The sequence below is a fragment of the Echeneis naucrates genome, chromosome 8, assembly GCF_900963305.1.
Source record: "Echeneis naucrates chromosome 8, fEcheNa1.1, whole genome shotgun sequence".
Lineage (NCBI taxonomy): Eukaryota > Metazoa > Chordata > Actinopteri > Carangiformes > Echeneidae > Echeneis > Echeneis naucrates.
The window spans coordinates 655,795-670,377 of record NC_042518.1 but is presented as its reverse complement, the minus strand read 5'-3'; the positions used below and the strand labels follow the sequence as shown (position 1 = coordinate 670,377).

The 14,583-nt window shown below is 49.1% G+C and overlaps 3 protein-coding genes across 8 annotated transcripts; 1 reads left to right on the top strand and 2 right to left on the bottom strand.

The window, feature by feature from the left end:
* Nucleotides 1-66: 66 nt before the first annotated feature.
* On the bottom strand, nt 67-4,103 carry LOC115047026 (E3 ubiquitin-protein ligase RNF25-like). Of its 2 annotated transcripts, none has more exons than XM_029507658.1 (10): nt 4,024-4,103; nt 3,082-3,153; nt 2,377-2,473; nt 2,241-2,308; nt 2,089-2,158; nt 1,930-2,001; nt 1,436-1,582; nt 1,266-1,355; nt 1,046-1,183; nt 67-946 (listed from the first exon to the last, which is right to left on the bottom strand). In XM_029507658.1, the coding sequence occupies exons 1-10, from the start codon at nt 4,086-4,088 to the stop codon at nt 305-307; spliced, it is 1,461 nt and encodes a 486-aa protein (XP_029363518.1). In that variant the 5' UTR covers nt 4,089-4,103; the 3' UTR covers nt 67-304. The 2 variants fall into 2 exon arrangements, with proteins under 2 accessions (XP_029363518.1, XP_029363519.1); XM_029507659.1 differs by lacking the exon at nt 4,024-4,103 and adding an exon at nt 3,394-3,518.
* Nucleotides 3,058-9,101, top strand: LOC115047024 (anaphase-promoting complex subunit 2-like). Of its 3 annotated transcripts, XM_029507654.1 has the most exons (15): nt 3,058-3,345; nt 4,317-4,425; nt 4,619-4,868; nt 4,953-5,274; nt 5,521-5,653; nt 5,736-5,955; nt 6,125-6,244; nt 6,323-6,440; nt 6,671-6,849; nt 6,928-7,069; nt 7,239-7,314; nt 7,548-7,751; nt 7,825-7,957; nt 8,168-8,409; nt 8,507-9,101. In XM_029507654.1, exons 2-15 carry the CDS (start codon nt 4,327-4,329, stop codon nt 8,714-8,716), a joined length of 2,448 nt encoding a protein of 815 aa, XP_029363514.1. In that variant the 5' UTR covers nt 3,058-3,345; nt 4,317-4,326; the 3' UTR covers nt 8,717-9,101. The 3 variants fall into 3 exon arrangements, with proteins under 3 accessions (XP_029363514.1, XP_029363516.1, XP_029363513.1); XM_029507653.1 differs by lacking the exon at nt 3,058-3,345 and having other exon boundaries at nt 3,361-4,425; XM_029507656.1 differs by lacking the exons at nt 3,058-3,345; nt 8,507-9,101 and having other exon boundaries at nt 3,360-4,425; nt 7,825-8,005; nt 8,168-8,308.
* A 339-nt stretch (nt 9,102-9,440) lies between these two features.
* Nucleotides 9,441-14,541, bottom strand: LOC115047293 (ras-related protein Rab-35). 3 transcript variants are annotated; one of them, XM_029508113.1, is made up of 7 exons: nt 13,922-14,530; nt 12,985-13,659; nt 11,774-11,824; nt 11,296-11,419; nt 11,092-11,216; nt 10,526-10,650; nt 9,441-10,431 (listed from the first exon to the last, which is right to left on the bottom strand). In XM_029508113.1, exons 2-7 carry the CDS (start codon nt 13,037-13,039, stop codon nt 10,282-10,284), a joined length of 630 nt encoding a protein of 209 aa, XP_029363973.1. In that variant the 5' UTR covers nt 13,040-13,659; nt 13,922-14,530; the 3' UTR covers nt 9,441-10,281. The 3 variants fall into 3 exon arrangements, with proteins under 3 accessions (XP_029363973.1, XP_029363970.1, XP_029363971.1); XM_029508110.1 differs by lacking the exons at nt 9,441-10,431; nt 10,526-10,650 and having other exon boundaries at nt 10,670-11,216; nt 13,922-14,541; XM_029508111.1 differs by lacking the exons at nt 9,441-10,431; nt 10,526-10,650 and having other exon boundaries at nt 10,670-11,216; nt 14,330-14,541.
* Nucleotides 14,542-14,583: the final 42 nt, after the last annotated feature.

Genomic DNA, 14,583 nt, shown 5'->3' with positions numbered 1-14,583 from the left:
ATGTAAAAGTCAGAGCTTCTGCTGCTTAAGAGAAGACCAAACACAGACACTGCGACAAACTGATGTCCAGAGAACATTTAATTAGTGGTTCTTTTGAGTTATATTGCATCACAACAAAAAACAACAGCCATCGGTGTCTGATATTAGTGTGTAAGACGGGGCCAATCAGAGACCAGGGGGACGGTGATCTAAAGGAGGAAGTGACGTCACAGTGAATGTCATTTCTGCTGCAGGGCTTTAATCTAAGCAAACTCAAGATGGAGGCACACACTCGTTTGTTCATCGGCCCTCCTGGTGCCCTTTGTCATAGCACCTCCTCTCGCCCCCCCTCTCTCTCCACCACCTTCTGATGGAAACCCCTGCCGTGACCCCGGGGGGGCCCGCCACCTCTCCTGCTGTCATGGTTGTAGGCCCCTCCCCGGCTTCTTGAAGCTCGCCCATCCCAGTGGTACCGTGCAGGCCCAGGGCCCCCACTGTGTGTGGCAGAGCGGTGGGGGCCCCTTCTCCTTCCACGATGGCCTCGGCCCCCACCAGAGTCTGCAGCAGCCTTTTGGTATTCAGTTTCCACATATGGCTTGCCCCCAGACAGATCGCCTGCAGAGACCTGCCGCTCGGCGAAGGCGTCCTGGCCTTGCATCTGATGGTCATGATTCCCCTGAGCTGGAGGTCTGACCGGCCCTTCGGTGCAGTCCAGGGACAGAGAGAGTTTGTCCAGCTGCTCCGTGACGGGGTTGGCCCTCACGTGTTGAGGTCTGGACCTGCCCCCTCTCCTCGAGCCCCGCCCCTGGTTCTGACGCCTGTGGCCTGGACCGCCTCTGCAGTTGGACAGTCCAGGAGTGAAGTTGTCCACTCTAACTCCAGAGTCCTCAGAGGATGCATTAGAGGCAGAAGGTCCCTGAGGGCCCGGGGACGTGTCTATGTCCAGGTTCCCATTTTCAGATGGAGTCTGTGGGAGTTGGAAAGAATCACCATAAATGTTTTCAACATCAAATATGAACAACGGCAGGGGACACTAACAGTAAATCTACTCTCTGATTCAACTCACCTGATTGATGTAGATCAGGAAACGATTAGACTCCTCGTCTGGGTCAATGATCCCTCCTTTAGATCTCTGTCGCTCCAAAAGCTTCTGGAGTTCAACCCACTTCTGCTGAAAGTCTGAGTCGATCGCTGCTTCGTCCAGCTGAAGAGAAACAGGGAGGTCCGTGAGTGATGGTCATAGAACTCATGGGGTAGAAATCAAGACGAGATCGGAGCTGGTTTACCTCGGGCAGCTGTGGGGCCGGAGACGACAGGAGCTGATCCACATCGTAGGCCAGCGGCTCTCGACACACCGGACACACCACCGTCAGTTCCTGTAGGAGGACTCACAGTGAGGATTCAGGGTCTCTTTGACCACAGCTGTTAACAGACAACATGGTGACCGACAACGGACCGGACAGTCGGCTCTATCTCTGGTCTTGTCCTCCTCCAGCTCCTTCTCCCGCTGACGGAGCTCTTTCTCAGAGTGGCTGACGTAGCGGCCGAGGCAGTGGGAGTGGAAATAGTGGTAGCAGCTTGTCTTGGTGAAGGTCTCCCTCTCCTGAAGACAAAGGACAAGGACAGTCAGTTACAGCCAACCATGAAGACGCTCAACACATTTAACTGTTTTACTTTTTGGTCACATTTTCAGCAGAACGAGCTCTGAACAAAACGTAAGACAGATTATTATTTTATAGTCTCATGTCACATGTCAGAGCCACACCCAGAGTGCTGTTTAAATATTTCATTTTCAAGCAAACCCCCCAAAAAGTGTCATTTTATTAGTGATGAATCTGTCAACCACTCTCTTGATTCAGAGATTAAAGAAAGAGAATAATGAAAAATATCCATCAGCAGACGAAGGTAACGAACAGTCTTCATAAATAACAAATGACGTGAAAAACACACCTTAAATCCATAGAGACAAATGACACAGTTTCCATGAGGGATGTTACTCTCAGTCAGGATTTCTTTTGCTTTCTGGAGAAGGAAAAAAAAAAAACATGTCAGTGCCACAGATGAACAAACTGTACACATCCTGAAATCACATGAGAACAGTGAAGTCACCTCAATGAGCTGATACAACACCGGTGACCCCAGACAGGACTGAGCCTCCACCTGAAGACACTTCTGGACACTAAGAGAAACAGGATGAAGATGATTAGAGGTTTGATGTGAAGCTCCAGCTCAGAGGATGGTGACACAGCTTCGGTCATCACCTGCTCAGCTTATCGTCAGACAGTCCTCGTGGGTTGTGAATGGAGATGACTGGAGACGATGAGGGGTACTGTAGATAGAAAGACTCATCAGCACAATGACAATGACAACAATATAGACTTCTTTAAAAGAGGATACCTGCTGGTCGAGGGTCAAAGTCAGGGTGAGTCGGACAAACTGGGAGACAGAATCCTCTGCTGTGGACGGGTACAGGACCAGACTCACCTCCCATCCCCTGGACAGTAATAATAACTTTAACTCTAAAGAAACGTTCTTAAGAGCATCTCACAGTCGTTCACAGAAAAAGGAGGAAATACTGTTTTCAGCAGAAATTTAAGAGACACTGATGATCTTTCCTGTCTGGTGTTGACAGGCAGGCTGATGTAGACTGGGGGGGCTGAGTGAACCAAACAGAGTTAATATGTCTTCAATGTGAAGGACCGGAGCAGCAGCCTCAAACACAAAGACAGACCAGAAGAGGCTGACTGAAGAGGCCTAACGGTTTGCTCTGTGTTCACACTCTGCACCATCTCTGCCTAAACACAAAGACCCGTTCCATCAAAGTTTCAGGAGCTTTCATTTTGGGCCCGTTCCTAATTTTTAATTCACAGACTGTGCTGATTTATCAGAGCTCTCTGAGTCCTCCACAAGTTAGCAAATAATGAATGTAGTCTGGTGTGACAGGTAAAAGGCCTGTGGCCTGACAGATGTTGGTGCAGCTGATCTCAGACTTGAGTTTAGGTGTGTTTTGGTGACAGTACGGTGGCCCGTAGGGAGAACAGGCAGGTGCCACCTGAGCGCCACAGTGTGGATCAGTGTCATCCATGCGGGCTGAGGGCTCACCCGTCCGGCCTCCGGTCCACCTGCAGCTCGTCCAGGTAGATGGACTGCAGCACCTCGATCTCCGACAGGAAGCTGCGGAGGACAAAAGCGCACCAGTTAAACCGGATGTTTCATTTTCAGCCGTTTTTCGTCTCTTTATCATTCACACACACCGAGCTAACGCTAGCCTGTTAGCTCACACACTGTTAGCTCGTTAGCTCCGCCGGAGCCGACACGTTTGGGCGGATGTAGGCGGAGGAGCCGCCTGCAGGTGAAAGCCGACAGGTGAGCGGCTGCTGCGGGACAATTCACACACGATGTCAACAAACTCACTCGCACTCCGCTGCCATGACGAACCCGGCTCTGGGTGTCGTAACACCGAGTCGACACGCCGGAAAATATCACGTAACTAGCTAGAAAACTGAACGACGTCACCTCCGTAACGAGCGTAGCCGCCATATTCCCGTAGCCGAGGTTTACGCTTCCTTTGAAACTTTATTCTGAAGGTCCTCACCGGAAATCGTGTCCTATTTTAAATATCAATTGACGAAAGAGTTTATTTAAAGAAATGTAACCATGAAAACGTGTTTTGAGTTAACTTTACTTATTTTAAAGGGACGAACGGAACAGGATTAGAGGAAATAAATTAACCACAAGATGGAATTTAGTACCGCGATCGTTGACGTCCTACATTTATTTTGAATATATTGGCCGGAAGTCAGGACTCTAAATATGATTTAATTCGTGAAATAAAGTTTTCGTTTCTCAGTGTAGCCACCGTAGTCACAAACACACACACAAGATTTAGGAGACAAGCATTATCATGATTTTGTTAACGCGTTTTGGTATTTAAATACGCTGTGTTGATTGTTTTTGTAGTCGCCAAACAAACCGGAAGTGGTAACACAGTTAGCTTGATGCTGGTAGCATGGCAGCTAGTTGTCCTCATCCGGATTTCTTTACCTTATTAAATGAAATCCATGACTATTAACGTAATTAGAACAATCATCCTGGTGCAATGATGGCATTTTCTGAGGAACCTGACAACTATGCGCTTCATAAAAAAAACTTCCGGTGAATTTTCAAAATAAAGCTGCTGAGCTTCCGCTTACCTCCAACCTAGAAGAAGAAATGAACGCGCGGTTCGAACACGCTGATTAATTATCCAGACATGAATCTGACGTCATAACGCCACACAGCAGCCGGAAGTGTCTGTGTGCAAAATAAATCAGCTGGCTCTCTGTTCTTCAACTAAGTGTTCTGAAAATGGAGGAAGTTGTGATGGAGTCGGACTCGGCTGAGCCCTCCGGATCCGGGGCTCCTTCCCGGGTCGCTGATGCCTGGGAGACGGTCACAGCAGCTCTGGTGAGTCGGTGGAGCCCAAAGAGGGGCCGGGTGTCTGGGCCCCTCAGTTTTATTCGAGGTTCGGGTCATGTCACTGACCTGTCCACGCCTCTACACTAACTGTCATGATTTTAATGGAACAGCTGGTTGCTTGTTGTCTGGTCCACTCAGGTCTAACAGGTCTAACCAACTCTGATCTCTGGTCCACTTTGAGGTTGCTCCCGGCTGCTCGGTGACAGATCGGAGCCTGTCCGACTCCCTGGCCCTGCTGTGTGGTCAGAATCTGGACCAGCTGCTGGGCGGCTGGCTGCTGGAGACCCTGCAGATGCGTCTTTCCTCCTCTGTGGTCCCCGAGTTCTGGTCCGGTCTCAAACAGCCGGAGAATGAGCTGGACGAGAGAGGCCGGGCCTGGGTTCTCCTCACTGCCTTCAGGACCCTGCTGGACCGGCTGGACCCCTTCCTGGGTACGTCTACCAGCTGTGTGGGGCCGGAGTTTTTAGTTTTTAGTCTCGGCTGCAGTGTTCAAACAGCCCCACTTCTCCTCCTAGGTGGTCTGGAGCGGCTGGGGACCTGGCAGGATGAAGGTCGGGGCGGCCTCCGTGGCCCCGGACCCAGGGGCCTTCAGGAGCGGGCCTTCACCATCATCAGGGCCCACCTCCTGTTCTCCCCCTCACCCGTCCTTCAGGAGAGAGTGCTAGAGTTTTACAGCAGGACCTTCTCGGTCTACATGAACCAGGAGGGGGAGGCCGAGGACGGGGCCGAGGCCCCTGAGGGCCCTGAGGGAGGGGCCTGCCCGGGCTGTGGGGTTCCAGTGCAGCAGTGCTGGTGTCTGGCAGCACTGGAACAACTACAGGAGCTGAGCCACATCCTGTGAGTGTTCTCTGTTCAACACTCTGTCATCATGTGGAAGCTGCTAAAAAGAAGAAAAATGGAACGATAATAAAAAGAATAAACTCCTGCTGCACATTTCAGACAAGTAAAAGGCCTCAGTCCTCCATCAGACAGCAGGCTGATTCAGTTAGAGGAGCAGCTGGTGGAGATTTCATTCTGAGGCAGTCGTGACACGTTTGTTTACAGTGAGGATCAGGAGTGTCTTTTTTCTGAATGTGGTTGCAGATCCAGGCTCCAGCTCCTGGAGTGGGTCAGTTCGGAGGCCGTCACGTCCATCCTGCACAAACTCATCGAGCAGCGAATGGAGCAGCACTGCAGGGGCGAGTACGAGTGCTCCTTCCTGCTGGAGTTCCAGGAGGTAAAACAAACCGTCACTGTCAATCAGGAACTTCATTTCTGCAGCTTCATTTTTACGCCTGTGTGTTTGTTTCTGAGAGCAGTGGCTGGAGCTGGTCCTGGGCTGGCTTAGCAAGGTGTTTGCGAGCGAGGCCGATTCAGAGGGCGGCCCAGTACCCGTCCCCAGGATTCCCACTGCTCCCAGTGTCCAGACCGGCCAACCCACCAGCTCCGTCCTGAAGCAGTGGAGATGTCACATGCACCAATTCTTCTGCAGGATCTACGTCAACATGAGGATCGAAGAGCTTTTCAGCATCATCAGAGGTGAGCGAGAGCAGAGCTGGTTATGTCCCACTAAGTCACAATCTTAGATCACAGTTTCTCTTTTTAATGAATCGTTTTGTAGAGCGTTTACCTTTTTATTTATAGGACATAACAACAAACTGTTCTGAGTTCCTGTGTGTTTATTTCCAAGTTGTTTTCTGTTTGTCAGATTTCCCAGAATCCAAAGCTGCCATCGAAGATCTGAAGTTCTGTCTTGAAAGGACCAATCAGAGACAGCAGCTCCTGACCTCGTTAAAATCTGCCTTTGAGAGTCGTCTCCTGCATCCGGGTTGGTGTCGAGTGTCTGAAAGTGTCAGTGACGTGAAGCAGGATTTTACTGAGTCTCTGTCCGTCTGTCTGTCCTCAGGCGTCCACACGTCTGATATCCTCACTGTTTACATCTCGGCCATCAAGGCCCTCAGAGAGCTGGACCCCTCCATGGTCATTTTGCAGGTCGCCTGCCAGCCAATCCGCAAGTACCTCCGGTCAGTGTCAGTTATTCATCGGGCAGAATCTGAGTCAGCTGATATGTCTTTAAACTAGAGTGTCCTCCTGAGTCAGTGCCTGCCAGAGTTTTACAGAACATTCTGACATCACATGGAATGACCTTTGATCTTTGGACTCCAAATTCCAAGTACATTTTTCAAGAGAGGAATGTAAGACTTTGTACAGGTTTGCTCGGGATGTTGGTTAAAGTTTCTGTGGTGCGTTCCAGGACACGGGAGGACACGGTGCGGCAGATCGTGGCCGGTCTCACTGGAGACGCCGAGGGCTGCACCGACTTGGCATCCGAGCTGTCCAGAGGCGACCCAGTGACTCTGGAGATGCAGGACAGCGATGAGGAAGGAAACCACCCAGACGACTGGACTCCAGACCCCACCGACGCTGTACCAGGTCAGTGAACGCATCCTAAATCGATGCTGCTGTTGAGTTGGGTGGGTGTCACTGACGTGTCTCTTTTGAACATGTCAGATAAAATGGGCTCAAAGCGCCGCTCGTCTGACATCATCAGCCTTCTGGTCAGCATCTACGGCAGCAAGGACATTTTCATCGACGAGTATCGAGCCGTGTTGGCCGACCGGCTGCTGCACCAGCTCAACTACAACACAGCCAGGTCTGAACTCAGGCTAACGCGTGAAAGTTCCACTTAACTATGAGCAAAGTACCAGGTGCTTGGAGCCGAGGGATCATGGGTACTGTAGTGTCCAGAGTCCCTCAGCTCACCAGGCCGATGGCTCTTTTTTTATAGCCTAAGATGAACTGAAGACTCTGATCTGTTTCAGGGAGATCCGTAACGTGGAGCTGCTGAAGCTCCGGTTCGGGGAGTCCCACATGCATTACTGTGAGGTCATGCTGAAGGTCAGCACGTCGTCGTTTTAACACCTTTAAACTTTTAGTCTGTTTTCATCTCCTGTGTTTTACTGGAGAAATTATCGCAAGGAGAAAGTAAGATGCACCACAGGATAATAAAAATGTTTTAAACAAGCCAGGAAAAAATGTTTCTTTAAAATGTATACAAAAGTTTAACATTTAAATGTAGATGTGAAAGATCCACAGTCTGGATGGATCACTGACCTCCTTCCTCTCTCCAGGACATGGCCGATTCTCGCAGGATCAACAGTAACATCCGAGAGGAGGAGTCGAGGCTGAGCGAGGAGGAGCAGCCCCCGCTGTCTCTGTCAGCCATCATCCTGTCCTCTGAGTTCTGGCCCCCCCTGAAGGAGGAGAAGCTGGAGCTGCCCCCGCTCGTCTGCCAGGCCATGGAGGCCTACACGCACCGCTACGAGAAACTCAAGGTGGAGTGGACCTGCTGCTGTCAGAAGGAAGCGTTCTGGGCCCGGTAACATCAGTTTGTGGTCTGTGTTTCAGGCCATGAGGACTCTGAGCTGGAAGCCTCACCTGGGCTCCGTCACTCTGGACGTGGAGCTGGAGGACCGAACGCTGACCAACCTCACCGTCTCCCCGATCCACGCCGCCATCATCCTGCACTTCCAGGACAAAAGTACAGCCGCTCATCTCAGAATTTAACAAAAAAGCTTCAGATCATGTGGTAAATCTAGAGCTGGTCACATGATCACTATAGCAACAAGCACAAATCAGGATATTTACCAACATCATGTCAGTATGGATTTATCAGTTAGGTTAGATTGACCATAAAGGACAGCTGTGAGATGTAAACAAAAACAGCAACAACAGGTTTGGTCTCCGTCAGGCTCCTGGTCGCTTGAAGATCTGAGCATGAAGTTGGGTGCCCCGAAGGAGCTGGTGCACAGGAAGTTGGCGTTGTGGCAGCAGCATGGCGTTCTGAGGGAGGAGGCGGGTGGCCGCTACTACGTGGTGGAGACGGGCTCGTCCAAGGAGAAGATGGAGAGAGGCGTGATGCTGATCGACAGCGATGAGGAGAGAGACTCCAACACAACCACCCAATCTGAGCAGAGGGAGGAGAAGCTGCAGGTGCTGACACACACACACACACACACACACACACACACACACACACACACACACACACACAGCCCCCTCTGAACACACTGGCCTTCTGTCTGTGCAGCTGTTCTGGGCCTACATCCAGGCCATGCTGACCAACCTCGACAGCATGACGCTGGACCGGATCCACTCCATGCTCCGGATGTTCGTCGCCACGGGACCCGTCGTCACGGAGATGGACGTCAACGAGCTGGAGGCCTTCCTGCAGAGGAAGGTGAGGGAGCATCAGCTGATGGTCTCTGCGGGCGTCTACAGACTCCCCAAGTCCAACTGAGGAGCTACATTCAAGTGCTGTGGGACATTGGGACATGCCGTTTTCTCTCGGCCTCCAGGTAAAAATATTCTGGACTGTGAAATCCCACCAGCCTGCCGAACTGGATTTTCCTGTCAATTTGAATGCACCATCATCTTATGAAGGCTGGCCCATTGAAAAGTCAGAATTTCAGAATAAAAGCACTTCCACCCTCCTCACCATCTGCCCAGATGTTGTCAGGGGAACAGCTGGAAATGAGGTTGTTTAAGGGACTTCAGTCTCTGCAGCTGCAGATTTATGTTCAGTTACAAGTAACATCCTGAAATTGTTCCTGTTCACAACTCAAATGTTTTAATGAAGCTACAAGTTACTTTTTTATATTAAAAGACGACTGTCACTGTTTCTACACTGAGCTGCTGCTGCCTTTACTTCGAGTCTTCATCTTTCCTTCACTACAGACTAGATCAAAACTCAGACCTGGACTCTGGGTCTGCAGAGCCTTAAACTTTACTGATAATGATTTCATTTCCTTGAATTTTAAAACATTTATCTGAATGAACAAAAATCTGGGTTTTGTATTTTAAAACATTTTTTTCAGTTATTGCTGAATAAAATGTTTTCTTCTGCCTGCAGGAGCTGAGTTGAGTTTAACCTGTTGGATTAGATTTCTTAAATTTAACCGAAGACACGTTAAGCCGACATTCTGCTGTCTGAGGAAATGTTCTCTGAAACAAACAAACTCAAACTGAGTTTATTGCTTTATTTTTAGACACATTTGCTCATTAACAGATTTACAAAAAAACACAAACAACTGACTAATGACTGGACAGTTTTGGCTCCAGGTTACACACAGACTTGTGATTACTGGCCTCATCTGAGTGAAATAAGGCGCTGCACTCATCACACTGTTAGTGCGTCAAAGTTACGACTTAGTGACAGCTGCATCCAGCTCCCTTTGAGTGGTAAAGAAAAGTCACAACAGTGGTTCAACTACAGTTGAGTAAAAGGACCAAAGAAGTGTCGGGGATTTTTTTGTCTTAGCTGTTTCATCACAGTTACACAACTGACGTCTCACCACTTAACATCAAAGCAAATAGTATTTTTGATTGAAGGTTCTTGTTTGTGGATGTTAGAGGAAGCAGATTTCAGGTTGATCCTCTCCCGGAGACGTGACGTTCTGTGTCGGATGTCACGTCTGTTTTGATCTGGGAGGAATTTTCTTCTCTTTTTTTGCAGACTCAATGTCTCTCTGGAAACTGATTGGCCCTTTTTGCCGATTCCCTGACACTTTATGCACTGAAGTCACCACATTAGCAGATAGGAAAAAAAAAAAACATCATGACATCACGAACTGATCAAAAATGTAAAACTCCAAGACGTGTTTTAATTTGACTTGTAAGACACGAGCTAAAAAACAAAAGAGCAAAATGGTCCTTTAACTGGCGAACTCATCAGGCCGTGAAGTTGGTGCTGACGGACTGAACCGTCAGGTTAAACGCACAACACTTATCTCCTAAGGCACAGTTTCCCAGAATCCTTTTTGTGAAGCGATGAGCGGTTAAGTGGTGTTGGCGTCCGTCTGTGTCTCAGCAGCACTTCTTCCCTCTCTTCCTGCGGTCTCGGTCCCTCTGGGCGTTGATGTTGACCGTGTCCTTCTCCCGCTCTCGCTCCCTCTCCGCTCTGTTCTGGCTCTGCTTCTTGGCCCGGAGCACCATGCGGGTGAAGGCCATGAACATCTGGACACAGAACCAGAAACACAGAACTGTCACCAGCAGCACAACAGCTTCATGTGAAAATGGAGAAACACAATCTGAATAGTGAAAAAGTCACCTCTTCCACGTTGATGTTCTCCTTGGCGCTGGTCTCAAAGACACGAACGCCCACCGACTCCCCAAAGCGCACAGCATCGTGGGTATCCACCTGTTTCCTGGCAGGGTCGTCGTTTTTGTTTCCCACTGAAGACGAGAGCGAGAACTTTATCTCTGAACTTTAAATACATCTTATTTTACTGAAGAGAGGAAAACTAACAAGTCGCGCTGTATGTCTTCTTGACTTAACTTTAACTGTCAGCCATCTTCTTTTTTTTTTTTTTACCCAGTCAAAACCAGATTTGGAAGACAAGGTGGCTCTTACCTGCTTTAAACTCGATCCCAATTGGGTGGTCTGGTCTGTCAGACACACAGTAGCCCCGCCCCCTAACCCCTCCTCTCCTCTGAATGGAACATCATGTTGTGTTGAAGACTGAGACAGAAACTCATCAGGGAGGAGGGACATTTCCCCTTTTTCTGACCCCCGATCATCATCAAACTTTGTCTTCCCTTCCCGACCCAGAGTCCAGGTCCACATGAGGTCTGAGAGTCTTAGTAAGTCTGATTTCACTTGAAGTTCTGACTCACCGAGGATCTTGCAGACACTGTCGCAGTTCTGGGAGATCTCATTCAACCATCTCTTCACGTTCACAAACGACTCCGGATTGGTGACGTCGTACACGATGATGACGCCGTGGGTGTTCCTGTAGTACCTGGAGCGGGAAAGACCAGACTGATGAACCAGCAGGCTCATGTTAAAGTGACCAAGACTCCTGAGCAGAAGAAGGTTACGTTGAAGTGATGGTTCTGAATCTCTCCTGGCCTGCCGTGTCCCAGATCTGGAGCTTCACTCGCTCGCCTTCGATGTCCACGGTTCGGATCTTGAAGTCAACGCCGATGGTGGTGATGTAGCTGCCTGGAGACAGACAGACAGTCAGGCGAGCTTCAGATTCAGATCCTGTCTTCTGATTGGCTGACAGACACGTTCTTCTTGGAGAAGAGATGTAAAACTACAGAGATGATTTCTGGTTCTTAAAAAATCAACTCCATCTTCTGATTGAGATCAGCCCTTCACCTTAAATCTGATCCAGTAAATAACTTTGATGATGATTGTCATTTGAAATAAAATGCCCCAGGTCGTTTTTCTCCACCCTTCCCCAGAATCTGCCTGCTAACAGGTTTGAACAGAACCCCGGAGATAAGATGACTCGCTGTGATAAAATGTCTCCTGTAGTTTCACGCCTCATTTTACTGAGTGGCGGGAACTCACCAGAGAAGGAGTTGTCTGCGAAGCGAAGGAGGAGGCTGCTTTTCCCCACATCTGAAAAACAGAGCAGTTAGAAACAGACAAAGCAGTTCAGTCGGTCAAACATCTAAAACTGACACTAAGAACTGTAAAAGTAATTTAAATGACCTGCTGAGAGAAACGGAGGGCCGAGTCAGGAGGAACAGCAGAGTCACATAAAGACTCACTAAATTTTATGTTGCTGAATGACCCTCCTGAACTGGAACATGAACTGACTGGAATAAATACCAGCAGGAAAAACGCAAAGTTTGTCATCGATCGATGGTGGATTAAATCACAGGTTTGTTTTTTTTTAAATGGTGGAAAATGGCCCGTAAAACTGGGTCACATATTAAACTGCTGCAGTGTGTTTCTGTTTTCAGAATGATGTTTCTGTGACAGAAAAGACAAAGTCCCAGCTGACGTGAGGTTGCAGAGCTTTGACCAACGTGGAGTTTACAGCAGCACAATGAAATCTAATCACAGCTCAGAAAGTGTTTCCTGCAGGAAGGTGAGCTCCAGTGACTCAGCGCTTCCTGCTGCAGCTCTAAAAATAGACAGAATCAGCTTCAGCGTTCAGCTCAGGTCTGCTGACGTCTGGAGCTTCAGCCGCTTCACAAAAACCTGCAGCTCCTCCACTGGATCCAGCTGCGGGACAGTCCCAGAGACACGGGTGTTAAACTGCCCCAACACCAGTAGAGTCCAGAACAAAAAGCGTTCTGCTCTGCTTCTGTGACTTTCACTCTAACAAGCTTCTCTTGACCTGATAAATATTTCTGCTGTTTCATTAACAGAGAATCGGATTAGTCTTTTGATAACAACGCGGCCTGAAGGTCACAGATGTCGTCTTAAAGCAGGATGATCACCGACATCAGGCTGCTGTCAGAGCAGGACGTGCTCACTTCAATGAACTGTATTCACTGAAAGATCAACAATGAATTGAAAACATCTAGCAGGCCTCACTGAGCCCTTCAAAATAAAAGACTGGAGCCGTTCAAATATCGGTCATTTTGACAGTAAATGTTCTGACCAACAAACACCACAGATTATTTTTTGTTTTTGCTCCTGCGACAACACAAACAAGTAATGAGGCCCCCACTTTAAAAGCATTATTCAGCTGATCTGTTTGGCTGCTTCAGGTCACCAGCAGGTAAATCAGAACGATTCAGCTTATTAATCACTCAAAATGCACTAACTGGAGTCTCCAATGATGAGCAGCTTAAAGAGATGATTGTAGTCTTTTCCCGCCATCCTGACGGCCTTCTGCTGGATTTCTAAGTAAAGTCAGTTTCATAGGAGGAGCTTCTTCTCCGACTGCCGTCTGTTTGGTCGTGTGTCCCAAAGCTACAAGCTCAAAGCGGCACTCAGGTTTGTCCAACAATCACAGGTGACGCTTGGTTGCTGATTAAACATTTCCAGTTGGGTCACTTCACTTTTTAGTTTTGATTTATCCTCCAAGTTTTAGTTCAAGTGTTCACATCATTTCTTTGGTTTCAGGGTGAAACCACAGCAGCCAGCAGAGAATGGAGCGTTTCTTCTCAGCCGTGTGTTTGTGATTCATGCCTGACAGCTGCGAGCGGCCGCACGGTTCCACCTTAGTTCCAGTTCCACCCAACTTTAAGGGACTTCCCGCTCCAGACGTTCCCCCGGAGTCTTCACAGAGGTCTGCGATGACACACGAATGGACGGCTGACCTGACGGCTGCTGGTAAATCCAGTTATTCTCCATCCCTCGTAGAGCCAGAGAGGAACTGCCGCTCTCCAGCCGGGGTCACATCTGCTGGAGCTCCCTTCTCCTCAGTTCCTCTGGTGGTTGGATGAAAGGTCACCCATTCCTCGTTTGGTCGGCTTCACTTCCTGTTTTAAAAGGAGCTGAAGGAGACAAGATAAAGAAGTTCACAGTTCATCTTTGATCAGTGTTTACTGTGTTTGCTCCTTTTCCTCCTCCCAGTTCTTCAAACAGCAGCTGACTCACTGAACACAACTTCCTCATCCTGCAGCTAACGGCTAAAGCTAAGCTGCACACTTTTCCATGAAAACAGGATGGAGCAACACAAACACAACCACTGTTGTGTTTTTCAGCACATGAACAGAAATGAGCTCACACAATAAAAGACGGGTTGTAGACATTTACCTGTTTTCTGTTTCTGCGGGAAATTTAAATGCAGTTTGGTGTAAAAATCCGTCAGGCCGTTTAAATCAGCTGATGTGGATTAACGATGAAGTCCAACTTCGGCGGATTATCAGATGTAATCTGATTATTTTTATTAATCTGGTTGTAGTTCGGTTGTTGGAGTTTCCGAGCTAACGGCTAACGGTTCGATGAAACGTCCGGCCCGAAATCCGCCCGGTCATCTCTCACTTTCCTGGGAAACTGTTCACCGACGTTCCGTTTGAAAACACGCAGATGTTTTTTTCTAAAGTCGTTCTTGGATTCGGCGGAACGGAAACAGCTTTCTGTCCGCTGGCCCCGCCGGTCACAGCGGCCGGAGGACGGTGAAGCCGGAGAAACTTTGAGCCGGCCTCGTTCACTGAAACTCACCGCGGTCGGTCGTCGGGCCCGGGGCTCGGCCAGCGGCGGTCCACGGTGCTGTCGGCCCGGTCAGGCTCGGTCCGGTCAGGCCCGCTCAGGTCCGTCGGGTCCCGGATCCGGTCGGAAAGAGTCCCGACCACACCTGCCTCATCTGCTGCTGCGTTCACGGGCGGTAGGAAAACCCCGAAGACCGGAGAGGGAGAGAGACAGAGAGAGAGAGAGAGAGAGAGAGAGAGAGAGAGAGAGGGGGAGAGAGACAGAGA

Bases quoted from the DNA above. Each gene is read 5' to 3' on its own strand.
- LOC115047024 (XM_029507654.1), top strand. From the start codon at position 4,327: ATGGAGGAAGTTGTGATGGAGTCGGACTCGGCTGAGCCCTCCGGATCC. The intron at 4,869-4,952 runs GTACGTCTACCA...TTCTCCTCCTAG, and splicing joins CCGGCTGGACCCCTTCCTGG to GTGGTCTGGAGCGGCTGGGG. The intron at 5,654-5,735 runs GTAAAACAAACC...TTCTGAGAGCAG, and splicing joins TCCTGCTGGAGTTCCAGGAG to TGGCTGGAGCTGGTCCTGGG.
- LOC115047026 (XM_029507658.1), bottom strand. From the start codon at position 4,088: ATGCCATCATTGCACCAGGATGATTGTTCTAATTACGTTAATAGTCAT. The intron at 3,154-4,023 runs GTAAAGAAATCC...TGTCCTCCGCAG, and splicing joins CATGGATTTCATTTAATAAG to CTTCCTGTCGGAGATCGAGG. The intron at 947-1,045 runs GTGAGTTGAATC...CAACTCCCACAG, and splicing joins TCCTGATCTACATCAATCAG to ACTCCATCTGAAAATGGGAA.
- LOC115047293 (XM_029508110.1), bottom strand. From the start codon at position 13,039: ATGGCGGGAAAAGACTACAATCATCTCTTTAAGCTGCTCATCATTGGA. The intron at 11,825-12,984 runs GTTAGTGCATTT...TCTGTTTTTCAG, and splicing joins GCTCATCATTGGAGACTCCA to ATGTGGGGAAAAGCAGCCTC. The intron at 11,217-11,295 runs GTAACCTTCTTC...TTCCCGCTCCAG, and splicing joins TTCAGAACCATCACTTCAAC to GTACTACAGGAACACCCACG.